Source organism: Uloborus diversus, chromosome 5, assembly GCF_026930045.1.
Source record: "Uloborus diversus isolate 005 chromosome 5, Udiv.v.3.1, whole genome shotgun sequence".
Classification (NCBI taxonomy): Eukaryota; Metazoa; Arthropoda; class Arachnida; order Araneae; family Uloboridae; genus Uloborus; species Uloborus diversus.
In genome coordinates this window covers 39363970-39383038 of record NC_072735.1, presented here as the reverse complement: position 1 = coordinate 39383038, position 19069 = coordinate 39363970, and the positions used below count along the sequence as shown (strand labels likewise).

Genomic DNA, 19069 nt, shown 5'->3' with positions numbered 1-19069 from the left:
GTCCTTGAAGGCTTCTTGCAACATCTGGAATGTTTTGGTTGCATTTTTTCCAAGCCTCACGCAAAACTTTACGGCGTTTCGTTGTTTAAGCGAACGCTCCATCGTGTCATGTTACAAAAATTGAAAACACACTTCAAGCGGAGTCACGTATCCCCTCTCACACTGCTCGAACTCAACTGACGACCGAATGCATTGAAAGGGCATGTCCCCCACCATATTTTCCAGCCAGTTTTACCGTGCTGCCATCTATCGTCGCGTCACAATAACATTTTGCTCATTACTTTCATAATGGACCCTGTATATCATGATATATATCGACTGATATATATCGGCAAACCCTGCCCATATGACGGTCTGATGCGGGGGGGGGGGGGGGGGGGAGCTCACATCAGTGTTCAGAAGTACCCTGAAAGCTTGGGAATCCCTGCTTTCAGTCTTTGTTTTCAGGTGGCCCTGGATGTATCGCAGCTAATCCCGAACGATCTTTTGCAGACGTGGACGGACTGGAAGTTTTCGGTGAAGAAGAAGGTGTTGAGCAGCGGCAAAGGGGTGGGGGGGCCGGAGCCCCCCCTCTCCGACCTGGAGAGGCGCTGTGCCAAGTTGCTGGAGACTGCCGCGCTCGCCGCCGAGATCCAATCCGTGCCCCACGACCCCCCTCCCCCGGAGATCTTCATCAAGGAGGAGTTTGTGAGTGTTGTCTCTTTGCTAAGCGAAGTGTTTAACCATAGACTAATAATAAGAGTCGACCGAGCTTTCGCAGACTTGCTGATGAAAAAATGGGTTCATGGATACATCATGTGACTGGTGGGAGGCTTGGCGAAAACTTTGGCAGCATGGTTGCTAGATGGCAACATTATCTATAGTTTGGCACTAGACATGTATTTTAAGACGTAATGTGTTTGCATTATAATTTTTTTTTTCCAGGTGCAGAGGTTGAATTGTTTTTCTTTTAGTTATGCATTATTTTGACATTAGTAATTAGTTTTTGATCGCAGTTTTCAGTAACTTTTATTTCATTCGGAGCTACTACGTCAGCGTTGGCGTGAACATAATGACGTAAACGTTTTGCGTTAACGCAAAAATGTATTAATCGGTATCTTAAATTGAAATTGTAGGTAAAAATCTTACCGTTTGCTGATTCTTTTTTGCCGCTTGCATCTTTAATTGCTTAGAGAGTTATTGAAATTGACTAAAGAAAATGCACAGTACTATCTAAATGAAAAACTCACTATATTAACAAAATATTTACAACTTAGAATAACAAATTTACAAATTGGACTCCACGAAAGACCATCCTTCCGTGCTCCGTCAATTCTATTTATTTAATTTCTGGCGGGCGTTGATCGTCTGCTACGATCGACGCCCGCTGTTGCTAGGACATCCACCAGTCACATGGTTTGGTTTATGCGCAGCAAAAGGGTTGCCATAGCTCGGTCTACTCTTATTATTAGTCTATGGTGTTTAATCTATTTTTAACCAGGATGTCGCCAGTCTTGCATAATATAGACGAACGCGGCGAACGGTGTTCGCAGAAAATTTTTGGCTCTGCAGAAATTTTTTTTCAAACTGCTAACGCTAATTTAAAAAAAAAAAATTAAATTTTTTTTAAAGGGAATTTTTAAGATAATCCCAGAGTTTATTTCTGTTAAAGCCTTTCTCCAAAAACCTTTTAAAGCACATGTGTAAAAAAAAAATGGTTTTGGCAGTTTCCTTCAGGTGGTGAAAAATAAGCAAACTATATGTTTGAAATACACCGCCAGCTCAGTCATTTCCAATCGAGGACTGCAGTTTCGTGCTTATTGGGACTCATCGGCCCGGCATAGGAAAGTGACTGAACTGGAGATGGAAAACCTCTTAAGGAAGCCAAGAATGCGAAACAAACTGGTAGCTAATACAGGATTAGCAGACCAGACGGGCGACCAAAGCAATGGTTCGGTTGGTATATACCATGCCTTGCCTGCAATCTTCGAGTTGAACCGAACCATTGCTTCGGTCACTCGTCGGATCTGCACTAATTCTATATTAGCTACCCGTTTGTTTGGCACTCTTGGCTTCCTTGAGAGGTTTTCCATCTCCAGCTCAGTCACTTTCCTATGCCGGGCCGATGAGTGCTAATAAGCACGAAACTGCAGTCCTCGGCTGGAAATGACTGAGCTGGCGGTGTATTTCATGTATTTGCTTTAGCCCTGGCTATAGGGCGTAATTTACTGAATAAACTATATGTTATTGTAAAAAAAAATGATTTAAAGCTCTTTTTTTTGTCTCTTTCATATATTTGAATATAAATTTAATTTTTTATTCAATGGTGAGCTAGGCAAAATAAATATTTGCAGAAAATTTTCCAGTTAGGATTTGTGTTCGCAGAAAGCTTTTCATTTTATCTAGTCTGGAAGTCGTCCCTCAAGGTGTGACGGGTGGTAATTGCTTCTTCATTTGAACAAGGCCATTGCCTGTTTGGGAAAGTTGGGCGAATTTCAATTGCATGAACAATTAAAGATTAACAATTGATTAATTGGTAAACCTAACCGCAACAACTAACAATTGATCAATTGTAATTGTGAAAAATTACAATTGATTAATTGTTAATTGTAGTTTACTACAGCTAATAATTGATTAATTGCAGTTTGCTATAGATAACAATTATTTGTTAATTGCAGTTTACTACAATTAACAATTGTCAATTGTTTTGTGAATTTTAATTAAAACTAACTCTTAAAAAAAATACTGGTTTTGCATAATATACTGTATTGTATAATATACTGACAGGTCTATCTGGAACGTGGACGCTGGACGGATACCATATTACTGTCTAACTATTTAAATACACATATTAGCAAGAAGTAAAAGATCAATGCACAACAATAAATTTATTAAGAGCAATAAATTATTTACTGCAACAAATAACTTTTCTAAAAAAATCTTATGGCTCCAGGAACATTTCCTCAGAAAAGGTACATTTCAATTAAAAATTCAAAAATATTTTTTTCCGTGCAAACATTTATGTGTGGAAAATGCTTGCCAACACGAGACTAGTTCACGTCGCAAGCGATGAATCGGCACTGAACGAAAATACGAAATCGAATAATACTTTGGACTCTGTACCCTGCGCTGAACCTAGTCATACGTAAAGTTAATTGTTAGTTTGAATTGTTTCATAAAACAATTAAAAAATTAAATTGTAATTATTTTAATTGTAAGAAATGATTAACATACATTAATCCAATTAAATTAATCGCAAAGTGCAATTAATAGTTAAATTGCAATTAATTTAACTGCAATTAATTTAATTGCAATCACTTTTTTAATCAATTAACAAGGCAATTGAAAAAATAATTGATTAATGCCCAACACTGCTGTTTGGTGATATTTTGAGGGTTGGAACATATTTATTTGTGAATGATAAATTCTAATATTGGTGCTTAAATATTCATTGCAGATAAAACTCATTCTGAAGTGCTAATATGTATATATATTCTGGATATTAGTTTCAAAATTTGTGAAATGATCTATATAACCTGTATAACGCAAAAGGTCTGGTTTTAAGGTGTGCGTTATAACCAGGGCTGTTCAGTCGGAGTCAATCGAAAACGTGCTGACTCCGAACTTTTTTTTTCTCCGACTCTCCTTGCGTTTTTTAAAAACCTGACTACCAATTAGTTTGATTGCATGTATAAAGGCCTACTAATAAGAAAATAACTCATTGTGGCAACCAGATGGCTCGATTGGTTATCGAACTTTCTGCAACAACTACTTATGCCGTCTCCAAGTTTGCAGTTTTGTTAGCCTTGTAGCCCGCCTTTGAACCCTTTCCAATACATTAATGTCTTTCTTAAGATAAGGAGACCAAAACTGAACAGCATACTCCAAATGAGGTCTTATCAAACTTCTGTATAAGGGCAGAAGAACTTCTTTAGATTTGTTTGAAATAGATCTATTGATGAACCCAAGCATCTCATTGGCTTTGATACTAGCTATGTTGCACTGTTGACTGAACTTCAAATCCCGACTTATTAAGACGCCCAGATGGGTAACTTTTTCTGCCTGACTAATGACTGAACATTGCAAATAATAACTTGCACACTTATTTCCATGCGAACAATTATTTTTCTTAACTGTATTAGGCATGATGTACTAATTCTAGAGTTAAAGCAATATAGAGTGAAACTTCTTTAGATAGTGGAGGAAAGTCTGAAGCTCAAGTGGACTTTAGAACAGAGGGAATGTGTGATAATTCATGTGACAGCATGGAGGGAAAGAAAAAGGGGCTAAACTGAACCAAACTCAGCCACTTCAGGTCTATTCTGCCATGAGAAGGCGCTGTCTCTCTGTAAATCTCCTATTTTTGTCGCCTAACCAGCAGGATTCGTGTTTTTTTTTTTTTTTATTTTTTTTAAAAAATCCAAAAAAGTTGGATTTTTTTTAATTTAAATCAGATTTAAAATTTTTTTTTTAATGTTCAAAAATTTGTAGATATTAATTACTTCACATTTATAAACATAATATATTTCATATAAAAGATGAAACTATTCAACTTACTTTTAAAATTAAGATAAGTTCTTTAACTATTCAATACTATTTTAAGATTTATAAATACATTATAATGCTTAGATAAGATGTGATTTTGTTTTATGCTTTGCTTAAAGATAAAGTTTCTAATATCATGTACGTTTTTAGTGTAAAATATGTTGAACAACGACTTTTCTGAACTACATTAGTCATGGTGTATAAGAAAAACTTCAAATTTTTATTTGGTTCTGAACTGTAATTTTGGAGCATAAGCAATATGGAGTGAAAATCTGTTACACACACAGAAAGAGGGATCTATGTAGTTTTGCCTGTTGAAGTTAATAAATTGTAATGCAGTGTCGTTAAATTTAGAGCCATACAATTCCAAAAATGCAAAATTCATTTATTTAAAAAAACACAACTGAATTAATTAATGATTTTGTTAAAAAAATCATTTGATTTAAATCAATTGATTTTAAATCAATGATTTATTTAAAAGAAATCACTTGATTTAAATCATGATTTTTAATCACGATTTAAACCCCCTGGGTTACACGAACCCTGGTTACAAAGTGTGTTACACTATTTTGTTACATAATTTGTTACTCTATGTTGTTACATAATGTGTTACTCTATGTTGTTACATAATGCGTTACTCTATGTTGTTACATAATGTGTTACTCTATGTTGTTACATAAATTGTTACTCTATGTTGTTACATAATGTGTTACTCTATGTTGTTACATAATGTGTTACTCTATGTTACATAATGTGTTACTCTATGTTGTTACATAATGCGTTACTCTATGTTGTTACATAATGTGTTACTCTATGTTGTTACATAATGTGTTACTCTATGTTGTTACATAATGTGTTACTCTATGTTGATACATAATGTGTTACTCTATGTTGTTCCAAAGTTTTTGTTAAAATTTTACCTAATTCGGTGCAGTATTAATTTGTTGATTATTAAGCTTCTTGTTATTTTGAATGTTTCGTTCAATGAGTGGAGTGTATGTGGGGGCAAAGTGAAATAATTCATTTGTTTACTTACTCAATCGTTTATTGAACCACATATATATTCATTTCTTAATTTAATTCATTTGCATTCCATGATTCAATAATACATTTATTTATTCATTCATTGACTTATTTTCTTATTCATTCGCTATTTTGTTCACTCATTTATTTTGTCTCGTACATTAATAAATTAGTTTACTTCATTTATGTTTCATTTTGTATTCATTTAGATAATTCATTTATTTATTCATTCATTGACTTATTTTCTTATTCATTCACTATTTTGTTCACTCATTTATTTTGTCTCATACATTAATAAATTAGTTTACTTTATTTATGTTTCATTTTGTATTCGTTTATTCATACCTTCTTTTCGATTCCTTTATTTGATAATTCATTTATTTATTCATTGACCTATTTCCTTATTCATTCGTTATTTTGTTCACTCATTTATTTTGTCTCGTACATTAATAAATTAGTTTACTTCATTTATTGTTTCATTTTGTATTCATTTATTCATACCTTTTCGATTCCTTTATTTGATAATTCATTTTTTTATTCATTCATTTACCTATTTTCTTATTCATTCACCATTTTGTTCACTCATTTATTTTGTCTCATACATTAATAAATTAGTTTACTTCATTTATTGTTTCATTTTGTATTCATTCATTCATACCTTTTCGATTCCTTTATTTGACAATTCATTTTTTTATTCATTCATTTACCTATTTTCTTATTCATTCGTTATTTTGTTCACTCATTTATTTTGTCTCATACATTAATAAATTAGTTTACTTCATTTATTGTTTCATTTTGTATTCATTTATTCATACCTTTTCGATTCCTTTATTTGACAATTCATTTTTTTATTCATTCATTTACCTATTTTCTGATTCATTGACCATTTTGTTCACTCATTTATTTTGTCTTGTACATTAATAAATTAGTTTACTGCATTTATGTTTCATTTTGTATTCATTTGTTCATATCCTCTTTTCGATTCCTTTATTTGATAATTCATTTATTTATTCATTCATTTACCTATTTTCTTATTCATTCACCATTTTGTTCACTCATTTATTTTGTCTCATACATTAATAAATTAGTTTACTTCATTAATGTTTCATTTTGTATTCATTTATTCATACCTTCTTTTCGATTCCTTTATTTGATAATTCATTTTTTTATTCATTCAATTACCTATTTTCTTATTCATTGACAATTTTTTTACTCGTATCAATCTAGTCATTTATTCCTTTGTTCTTTTATTTACTTCTTCATTTTTTCAAAAATATTTTATTTTTCACTTTGCCGCTTGAAAAAAAAGTAGAAATTTTCCATTTTTTTTTTGAAGGCACGAATTTACTGTCAAAATTAAAGAAAAATTGTGTCATTAGAAGTTTTAATGTAAAATACAATGTTCTTTCTTCATGTAGTACTGTCGTTTCAAAAACATAATTTCCAATTTGTTCATTTTGAAAAAGCTCTCAATCATTTCATTTTGCCCCACATTCCCCTACATTCGCATTTACCAAAAGTTCGAAACCCTGCAACAGTTACAACTTTCCCTCCCTCTCTCCCAAGGAGGCAGAAGATCCCGACGATCCGGAGTTCTTCCCCCTGATGAAGGAGTTGGGATCTCCCGCTGATCCGAAAATTCCCTTGGATCCGAAGGAAACAGAGACCTCTGCCGATACGGAAGTCTTCGAGGCGAAGAGGGATTCAGTCCAGGTGAGAAAATCCTGTTTTAACTCACTACCAGACGGCACGAACTTGAGGGTCAAGGATTCGGACAAAATTCTAGATATATGTTCATTCCCACTAGGTATGAGCCCAGGTAACGCGGTTTGACTGCATAGGCCCTAGTTTGGCTGCAACGGGGGTCCAAAATGCAATGGAGTTTCCTTCAGAATTACAATCTTTACAACTTTTTTCCGCCATTGTGCTGCAGTATGAGCCATTCGTATGCACTTACCTTTGAATTACTTACTTTGAATACTAGTTTTTGAAAAGTGTTTCTCAAATTTAAATAGGATACTACTTTTAATTTCAATATTTTGAATGCCGAAATAACGTAGTTACAGGATCGTTTGCAAAGAAAACTAATTATTTCGTTTTATATTATTCGTCTGCTGGTAAAATGTATTTATCGTTTGCTAATTGAAACTGGATATTTATCGTTGTCTAAGCAAAAAATGGGAGAGGGGGAAAAGCTCTAATTTATTGCACATGACACATTAACAAACAAAAATACAAGATCATTTCGACTTTTCAAGTAACTTAAATAATGCACATAAATAACTAGGTGTTTTCCCTTCCACTCATTTTACTAAAAAAAGATGCCAAACATGTTGGAAGATCGAACATAGCGTCAAAGTGAAATTCCAATGGAAACACCACTGCATTTGTATGGCCAAACTAGCAACTTTGGACCCTCATTGCAGCCAAACTAGGGCCTATGCAGTCAAACCGCTTTACCTTGGCTCATATCTAGTGGGAATGGACCTACATCTAGAATTTTGTTCCAATCCGTGACCCTCAAGGTCGTGCCGTTTGATCGTCAGCCAATCCTCCATTGTTACATTCTCGAAATACAACGTACTCCCGATTCAGGGTTTGTACGCTGCAGAAAAACCTTGGATTGTCAGGGAAAATGACATAGTCAAAAATGTCAGGGAAAAGTCGTGGAATTCTCCAAATATACCCCCAAAAAATTTTTTTCTCAGGGAATTTTGTTCTGTGAAATCTAATCTTCTTTTTAGCGATGTTTCCTCAAAGAAATTGTAAAAATTTTGAGGCAAAATGACGCTGGCAATAAAAAAAGTGGCAACTCAAAAAGAATTTCGCAGACGCCAGCAATTTTGAACAAAATGTTTTTTTTTTAAAAAACCTGAAATTGTGAGAGATTTATATTTAAAAAATCCCAAGATTTTTTTTTTTAATCTACAAGTGGAAAAGTTTGAGTTCTTACGCATTGCTACTTTAAACAATTTTGATTATTTTGAAAATATTGTTACTTAAACTTAATTTTGAATGAAGCAAGTAACCTGGAATTTTCTAAAAAATAACCTGGAAAAGTCAGGGAATTTTTTTTAACCACAAGTGTATGAACCCTGAGATGATCCGTGCTAATTAATGTACGGGTGTACACAGATAATCGAAAAACACGGATAATCTGAAAATGACCGATCACGTAGAAAAGTGTATTTGGAGGCAGAGTTGGGCAAATTTTAATTGCATTGACAATTAAAGATTAACAATTGATTAATTGGTAAACGCAACCACAACTAACAATTGATCAATTAAAATTGTAAAAAAATAGAATTAACAATTAATTAATTGTTAATTGTATTTTGCTACAGTTACAAATAATTAATTGTTAGTTTTTAGTTTACCATAGTTAACAATTAATTAATTGTTAATTGTAGTTTACTACAATTAACAATTGTCAATTGTTTTGTGAATTTTAATTAAAATTAACTCTTAATAAATTACTGGTTTTGTACAATGTACTCTACAGGCTACAGGTCTACCTGGGACATAGACGCTGGACGTGTACCATATTACTATCGAACTAATTAAATACACACGTTAGCAACAAATAAAATATCAATGCACAACAGTAACTTTGTTACGAGCAATAAATTATTTACTGCAGCATATGACTTTTCTCAAAACATCTTATGGCTGCAGCAAAATTTCCTCAAAAAAAAAGAAATTTCAGTTAAAAATTCAAAAATATTTTTTTCCGTACTGGTAAAAGTCCAAAGAACATCTGAGAGAAATTACAGAAATGCATCTTAATTACACTATTTAAAAAAATAATAATAAAACAGCGATCTCTGAGATCTTATGTCCCCCGTTATGTCCTTCTTTCTCACCTTCCCTGTTACGGGTTAAACTATATAAAACAATGATTTGCAAACTTAAAACATTTAATTAAAACACAAACATTTACGTGTGGAAAAAACTTGCTAAATCGAGAATAGTTCACGCGGCGAGCGAGCAATCAGCACAGAACGAAATTACGAAATCGAATAATGCAATCGGAATAGTGGGGCAGAAACAGAAGCTTGCTTTGAGATTTCTGTGACTTCGTTTAAAGGTTTTTCCTTGATTTATAAAAAGTTAAATCGTTAATATTAGTGTGATTTTACAGGGTTGGTACTTCTTTAAAAAACCCTTAATTTCATCAAGCAAAATTAAGGTCCCAAAAAAAAAAACTCTTTAAAGTCCTTAATTTTCTGAAAATTTCCTTCATTTTTTAAAAACTGTATCAAGTTTGGTCCCCCTTTTCTTATTTTTCTTTTTTGCCCCTTCAAATCTTTATCCTCCGCGATATCTGCCGCAAATGTATGTTTTGGAGACATTCCAACCACGGAAATAGCTGGAAATTGCTTGCCTTGTTTGAGATTTCAATCTTTTTGCATCCTGCAAATATTTCAATCTTTTTAAATGATGGAAGTTTTTTTACCATATGCTACTTCATATCTGTTTATTTTTTTCATTATTTCAATAATATTTTTATTTCTTAAATTTAATTTTAGAAAAAATGCAAAAGACTATCGAAAAAATGTGGTCCAACTCCCAGTCTCTGATTGTATGTAAACTTGGTGTGGTTACTGTTTTTATGTATCTACTAGTGGTACCCGCACGGCTTTGCCCGTAGTTGAAAATTAAGATGTCATTCGGTTCGCCTGTATACTTACAAATAATGGATGACGAATTTCCCGTCAATGGGCTACGTTCATTCGCTCTCCCATTCCACGTCATGATAATTTCGTAATTTACTTGTCCATCTAATGATAATTTAGCTCCGGAAAGTGTTCTTACAATTGAAATAGCGAAAGAACAAAATCGAATCTTCGAAAAATCGCTTCGAGGTGCAAACTCCCATGCTACAAACTAGGGATGCGACATCGATGTCGATGTTTTGGAAACATCGATGTTTTAACAAAAACATCGATGTTTTTAACATCAATGTTTTACTTTCGATGTTTTTGGATCATCTATGATTTGGTTTCGATGTTTTTTCGATGTTAATGTTTTTGCATTTTAATTGAAAATTATCATAAAATTTGCTCCAATTTTCTTCCAATTTGTGTTTAATTATTAACTAACAGTACAGCACATACTGTCCACCTCTGGCAAGTTGAGCTCCGCTGCCTGACCGATTCATCGGTTCCATTACTGGAAATAGGGGTGAGAAAAAACGGCTTATAAATTTGTGGATTTAGTTGGCAGTGTATTGCCCATTTGGCGAACAATATTACTACACCTAACTATTAGCAAGCGGTACAGGATTTTCTCGCCAATAAAAGGGTTGCAATGGTTGCCCAACCACGCCTAATAATGCCTCTTCACACCGATTGCTCTCCCTTGAAAGAAATGGACTTGTTCAAGGCCATTGCTCAACTTGTCGGAGCTGAACAGTATTTCTTGCTCTTAAAAGTAATTGTTAGAATCAAGGCCGGCTCTAATCGATTTGCCGCCCCAGGCGATGTTGACAGGAGCCGCCCCTGGCCTATATGTATTTTTTATCTTAAATCATCGAGCATATACTCTCACGTACTGCTGATTTTGAGCTACAGAAAAAAAGAAACTAATTTGAGTTTTTTATTTTCCCCCTTATTTTTGTGCCTCTTTACATTTTGCCATTATGAAATTGGCCGCCCCTAAACTCTGCCGCCCTAGGCGGTGGCATAGGTCGCCAACCCCAAGAGCCAGGCCTGGTTAGAATTAATTTTATATTTTTAAAATAATTAACACAACTTTTTCGCATCATTCAACTGACGGTAAGTGCTATGATACATTTTTCTTAGATTCTTTGTTCATGTAAATTTACTTTTAGTTTCATTTAGTTTGAAAATATTTCCCTATTACTATAACTAGTTTGTATTAATCGGCGCTTGTCTTATATTATCAGTTTTTGTCCTACTATAATACCAAGATGTTGCGAATTTATTCTTATTAAATTATATTCCTGGTTTGAGATTCAGTATTTTCAATATATTCGTAGGGTACGTATTCTTTTATATTGCTTAAATTAGTGTAGTATACTCAAAAATGTATGCTATATATTAATAAAAAGATCGATGTTTTAAAACATCGATGTTTGGAAACATCAATGTTTTTTGGTCGGTATATCAATACCATCGATGTTTTAATTTCTAACATCGATGTTTTGCCATCGATGTCGCACCACTACTACAAACTAACTTTGTGCCAAATTTCATGAAAATCAGCCGAACGGTCTAGGCGCTATGCGCGTCACAGAGATCCAGATAGAGAGACTTTGAGCTTTATTATTAGTAAAGAAAAACTTTTTTCATCTAATATGTTTTGTATTAGAAATTTAAACAGAAACATTTTAATTATTACTCTACCACGGGCAGGTCGAGGGGCAGCATGTGCAGAAATGAGTTTTCGAGATAGTTGAAGAAGTGTGTGTTGGATTCAATGCTAACAATAGAGAAACGTTGGAATGAGACTTTTTTTTTTCTACGGAAACCACATGTGCAAGTTTGTACAATAAAGCTGAAGTCCCTACCTTTAGAGAAAACGGGAGCGTTTTGCCGCTAATTTGGAATTTAAACGAAATAAGAAAGAGGAAAATGAAATTTAAAGAACATTTTTTATGTGCAAAAAACGTCCGATTTTTACTCTTTTAAATCAAAAGGATTCACTTTGCGATCGCAAGTTATGTAAAGGGTTCGATTCCGCTTGTAACAATTGTTTTTACCGGTTGCTTTTATTTTGATTTTATATTAATAAGTGTTGTAGGCCATATATTATTTTTAAAAAATGAGAAATAATTTGAATACAGCGATCCCCGCACTTTTCGCTTAATCAGCCATTTACTGTAATTATTCACTATTTATTTCACAGGCCTGACCACGTAAAATCATTGCGTATTTACTTCTTTAGCGTCAGCTTTAAAGGGGATGGACTAAAATCAGGAAAATCTCAACGCATTCGAGTTTTTTTTCTAAGAAAAGAAATCGGCGAAAATTTTTGGAAATTCTGCCTTGCTTATATAGTTGACCCCCTAACTTTAAACATCATTTTTTGGTAATAAATTTCTCGACCTATATGCAAGGGCGCCCATATGCAAAATTATTAAGGGGGGGGGGGCTTAAAAATTTTCCTCATGGTTTAGCAGAATATTTATAACGATATTATATACCGATTTCAGTACAGATCAAGAGATATTAAAATTTGATTTTTAGTAACTTATTTATTAATGGCTGGAAAATAAATTTTTATTCATTTTTTGCAAAGAAAAAAAGGGCAAAAAGCAAGAAAGTTTCTTATTTCTAAGGGGGGGGGGTGCGGAGCCCCCCTTGCCCTATATGCGAGTATATACGGTAATTTTTATTATTATCTTCAATGCAACTGAAGTCGAAATCTATTTTTCTTCTTTCTCTCTCCAGAAGGACCCCCGCAAGAGACCGGCCCCCCATTTGCCCCCCCGGTTCCAGCAAGCGCCAGGCCGTGGGGGAGGGGTGCCCCCCACACTTCGAGCGCATCTCTGCTCAACAGGAGGCCACCAATGAGAGGCTGGGACGAGACCAACGCCACCCTTGCGGGACCTGAACCTGGCCATCAACAACCTGTCCAAGACCATCAACAACGCCGCCTCCCTGCTGCTCTCTGCCCTGGGCAAGGTGCCACACTAGGGCACGAACCGATCGCGTAATAAAGACACTGGTCCATTCAGGCGCAAATTGGTCACAAAATTATCTGAGGTGAAAGTTTTCCGCGTTACCACAGAAATCTGCTTTTCCTAAAGGCTTACTGGTTGTATACTTGCCAACTCTACTGTTTTTAACGGGAGACTACCGTTTTTTGGCTTCCATCTCCCGATTTCCCGTTTTTTCCGATTTTCTCCGTTTTTTCAGTCAATCATCAAAAAGTTTCACTTTCTTCTCACCAGATGGCGCCGCTGTTCTAGTATACTAATTTCAGAAAATAAGAATTTGTCCAATTAATAACTCATTTAGTAAATATTAAATTTTTGGAAGCTTTCCACATTGCATGTTCAACGAAGCACGTGCTTTGCCGAAAATTACAGCAGATTTCAATCCTTTTGCATCTTGAAACTATTTCAATTATTTTGAAAGTTTGAAGTTGTTTTAACATGTACTACCCTTATACCCACTTATTTTATATTTCATTTTCACTATATATTGATTTTTTTTTTGGGGGGGGGGATTTTAGTAATTAAATTTTTGTAGCTCTACTTTTTTGGTAGAGACAGGGGAATGTATGCAACTTTAAGCAAATTCACTCCTTATTATTTGGTTTTTTCCTTTGCACAACATTTTTCTTGGCTAGGTACCAATTTGCTTACATCTGTCAAAAATCCCCATTTCACTTTAAATTTAGTATTCAAACTAGCTGCTTTGCCCGGTCTATTTTGAAAACAAAAATTGTGTCAAGTGACGTATATTCAACAATCAGGCATAAATAAAAGAGAAAAAAATCATCATGCAAAATTTCCCCCCCCAAACAATGACGACAGATATTAAAATAAAATGAGAAAGATGGATTTAAAAAAGCGTAACCATGGAAACACAAAATAAAATAAGTTTCAGAATTGAAAATGAGAAAGATGGAAATAGTGGATTCAAAAAGCGTTACCGTGGAAACGCAAAATAAAATGGTTAAAAACTTGAATAGAGAACAGATTTTTGAACTTCATTTCATTCGCTTGTAACTTTTTTTCTAATGGAAGATAGAGGGTTAAACTTCCGACCATAGGTCGAGTTACATCTGGCGTAAAAAAAGGTAGCTCTTTTCAATGGTGTCAAAAAGAAAACTGTAGGACAATTCCTTCACTTTTTATTGAGAAATTTGATGAAAAAAAGAAGTGCCAAAATTTCAGCTAAGCCTAAACAAATTCGAGCTAAAAACGTAAATAAACTCCCGCCACAATTAAGTTAGAGCGTTGGAACAAAATTGCGTAGAACGCGGAAAATTCTTCCCTTTCCAACGATATATAATATTACTAATTGCGAGTCATTTTTCATCCCCATATTCGGGAATTTTATGTTGAAAATTGGAATAAAATAGAGAACTATTCATCGAATTGTTTTCGAACTGGTCTGCAAACCTTCTCAGGACTTAAAGGAACAAATTGTGAAAATTTCAGCGAAATCGGCCGGGTAGTTCTCGAGTTTTGCGAATTCAAACACACAGGACGCTTTTTGGAGACTTCATTTTATACTATGTAGGGATTATTTAAAAGCATAATTTAATAATTCTGTAGCGAGGATATATCGCTGGTGAGTCATCTATATACCTCTTTGTGGAATCTCCTGTTTTTATTCCTTCGGAGGTTGGCAAGTATGCGTCGATTCGGGCGCAAACATAGATTAATAGTAAGAGTAGACCGAGCTTCCCCAGACTTGCTGATGAAAAAATGGGTTCATGGATACATCAAGTGACTAGTGGTAGGCTTGGCGAAAACTTTGGCGGCATGGTTGCCAGATGGCTGGATTATCTATAGTTTGGCGCTCGGCATGTATTTTAAGACAATGTGTTTTATTATAATTTTTTTCCCAGGTGCAGAGATGATTGAACTGTTTTTCTTTTAGTTATGCATTATTTTGACGTTAGTAATTAGTTTTGGTCACAGTTTTCAGTAACTTTTATTTCAGTCGGAACTGCTACGTCAGCGTTGGAGTGAACGTAATGGCGTAAACGTTTTGCGTTAACGCAAAAATGTACTAATCGGTATCTTAAATTGAAATTGAAGGTAAAAATCTTACCATTTGCAGATTCTTTTGGGCGCTTGCATCTTAAAATTGCTTAGAGAGTTATTGAAATTGACTAAAGAAAATGCACAATACTATCTAAACGAAAAACTCACTATATTAACAGAGTATTTACAACTTAGAATGACAAATTTACAAATCAGACTCCATAAAAGATCATTCTTCTGTGTTTTATCAATTCTATTTATTTTATTTCTCGCTCGCGTTGATCGTCTGCTACGATCAACGCCCGCTGTTGCTAGGATATCCACCAGTCACATGGTTTGGTTTATGAGCAGCAAAAGGGTTGCCATAGCTCGGTCTACTCTTATTATTAGTCTATGGGCGCAAATTATTCACAAAATTATCTGACGTGAAAGTTTTCCTCGTTTCCACAGAAATCTTCTTTTCCTAAAGGCTTACTGGTTGTTTACGTTGTTTGATCTGAATACGTTGAGAAATCGTAACCAGAAATGTGGGGGGGGGGGGGGGGTTAAACACTTGAAGAAGGAACTAAAGATGTACCGCTGATCAGATACTCGGCCAGTACCAAGTAGTTGTATAAAATGGAACATTTTTGAGACAGATTTTTACAATTAATAAAGAAGTTCAACCATATAATATACTGCAATCATTTACAAGTCAAATTTCAAGTTTGAGAATAATGAAGTTTGTTATGCTTCAATCTTTATTTTAATGTCCCCAAAGTTTATAAAACTTATTTATTAAAAATGTGGCAGTGTAAAAAATATGAAATTTTTGTATTATTAAGTTTGGTGGACTAGCACTATAATAGATTGATGTAATTTGTTTTAATTCCAGTGTGATTAATCATACCTTTTATTTATTTGTTTATTTTAAAAGTAACTTTTTTATAAAATTCTTAAGGCAAACAAAATCTTTTAAATAATAATGCGTAGTTAAATTTCAGCTGGAATTTTATTTTAAAAACTATATGTACATGGAGATCTGTACTACTATTCCAATGAGTTCGAATTCATTACGTGTGTGTCTGTGGTTCTTCTTAAAACATAATTTTTACTTGGTAACTGGGTACTCGACTGAGTAGCATTTTTTGTCTCGAATATGAGCAAATAAAATTCTGGGATTTGTTTTAAAAGCTTCTCCTGTATTCGGGGGATTTAAAATGTTTACTTTTTGGTTATTTTCCTGCATTCTGCTGCAATATTTTACTGATTTTTTTTCTACTTTTTTTTTTTGTTCAAGCGTGATTGTCGGACATGCGTCACTCGACATAACTTTTATTTTCGAGGTAGACCGAGCAAAGCCAGGTGACATAGCTAGTAATAATGTGATTTTTTGTTGGCATTTAATGTAACTATCCTATTGAATCCATTTTGTTCATCAGTTATTTGAATTTTAAGTAAGTCATGTAAATACTTACGATGTGAGAATGCAGATGGCAACTACTGACATTTTCAGATTTTGGAGTTGCCCCGGCTGGATCAAATTTGAGTTTTGGGAAGAAATTGAACACATCGAAATTCTGGCATTTTTAGAAATTGGGGAGATTTAGAACGCGTTGGTCCTTTGAGTATCAAGGGGGGTAATTAATACTGTAGACCTACAGTATAAAAATGTACTTCACTGTGGCGACTACTAATGCTCTTTAAACCTACTGAAGAAGTGGCCCCCTACTGCTGTTTTACCTTACTGAGTCTCTGAATCGTATTTTATACTAATTTCACTGTCGAAATTTAGGAATTAGAGCCTCATTTTTTCTTCATATTTCCCAAAGCAAATAAATGAATCGAAAAGGTCTTGTTAATGGGGAGAAGAGCATTCTCCAAATACGTTTCGTGAAACTTTAGTAAGCCTCCTGCAAAAACTGAAACTGCAAACCAAGGCTCGTGAATCTTCCGAAAGTCACTAGATTTGGCGACTTTTCTCTGCACGTTCACAAAATTCCATTGTTTCAGTTCGTAGGTCTTAAAATGATGTTGTTATTCATGTGAGCAAAAAATTCTCCAAACACGCCTGTGGATGATTTACTTTCGACGGTTATTTGCAGTCGTTGCTTTGTAAATATCATGTACATAATAAAGGGTTTCATACTGCAGTGTTTGTGGCTCATTTCTTCCAAAATTGATGTCCGTTTTACTTGTTGTGTTAATGTGGTCGTTCCATTTGCATGAGACAGTTTTTTACGCATACAGTAAAACCCTCCAGAATTTTCATACTAATGCAAAACTTTTATCTTTATTTCAAAAAATTTCAATTTTTAAACTTACAAAATGTATTCCTCATCAAATCTGAACGGTTCATTGATAATTCATACTTGCCAACTCTACTGTTTTCAACGGGTGAATCCCGTTTTTTGCTTCCGTCTCCCGATTTCCCGTTTTAGCATTTTTTTTTCAATCATCAAAAGTTTCACTTTTTTCTCAATAGATGGCACCCTTTTCTAGTCTATCAATGTCAAGGAATAAAAAAATTTATGACTCATTTAGTAAAAATTAATTTTTTAGAAGCTTACCACTTTGCAAGTCCCACGAAGCACGTGCTTTGCCGAAAATGGCAGCAGATTTCAATCTTTTTGCATCCTGAAATTATTTCAATTATTTTTAATGTTTGAAGTTGTTTTAACATGTGCAACCCTATACCTACTTATTTTATATTTTATTTTCATTATATATTGATTTCCTTCTTTTTTTTCGGAGTTTAGTAATTAAATTTTTGTAACTACTTTTCTGGTAGAGACAGGAGAATGTACGAAACTTTAAGCAAGTTCACTCCTTATTATTTAGTTTTTCCTTTGCAGTTTATTTTTCTTGCTACTACCAATTTGCTTACTTCTGCAAAAAATCCCCATTTCACTTCAAATTTAGTATTCATGTTATTTAAAAGCATAATTTAATAATTCTGTAGCGGGGATATGTCAATGGTGAATCACCTATATACCTCTAGTAAAATCTCCTGTTTTTTTTTCCTTCGGAGGTTGGCAAGTATGTAATCAACAATTCAGTCTTGAAGCGAATCTTGATTTTTTTGCATACCCTTTATTAGAGTTGAAGTCCTTGAGAAAACTTTTAATGTCCTTGAAAAGTACTTGAATTTTATTTGCAAGATGGAGGGGAAACCTGATAACGCACAAAAAAAGATGGCAATTGTGTTTAAAGATAGAGAAACATTTTTTCTTTCCAATGATGTAAATTTGAATGAGAATAGACGGTGCTGTATGTTTGCAAAACTGATGGGAACCTTACTTTCGGATCAACACTCATACATTCGAATATGCAGCGAAATCCCGCCATTACGAACTTTTAGTGACCACAAGTTTTGTTAGCTAGGTCAATTTCACTGTAACAGAATTCAATTCGACAGCAACTTAATTGGGGGTTAAAATTCGTTTCATTGAATCGGCATTCATTATCACGGGATTTCACTGTATCACAATTAAGAACCAAGGTTTAAAATTCTGAGAAAGCGTGAATTTCACACCCGTGCAACATGGGTTGAGCAAATAATCACTTTCACTTCAACAAAGTTTAACTATCTGAAATGTAAAATCTACGAGGGTCGATCCAAATGTAAGTTTCCAATAAATTTTACAAATATACAGCCCTGTCTATTCTCATTGAAATATACATTGTTGGAAAGAAAAAACTTCTCTTTTTACAAAATCTCCATCTTTTTCTGTGCATTATTGTCGACGGCGCCCTAACTTCTGTATCGAGTGTCACAGAACTCCACCGCCGGAGTGGGACATGACAGTCGGCAAACCACTCCGTTCTTGATTGCAGTCCGGAGCTTGAGTCTAG

General features: G+C 34.1%; 1 protein-coding gene across 1 annotated transcript; it reads left to right on the top strand.

The window, feature by feature from the left end:
- Nucleotides 1-492: 492 nt before the first annotated feature.
- Nucleotides 493-18215, top strand: LOC129222548 (uncharacterized; the record flags this gene model as incomplete). The annotated part of the gene is given in 3 exon segments (XM_054857061.1): nucleotides 493-687; nucleotides 7114-7260; nucleotides 18177-18215. Coding segments are annotated over 3 exon segments (381 nt in total), but the record flags the coding sequence as incomplete, so codon positions are not given.
- Between the last annotated feature and the right edge of the window lie 854 nt (nucleotides 18216-19069).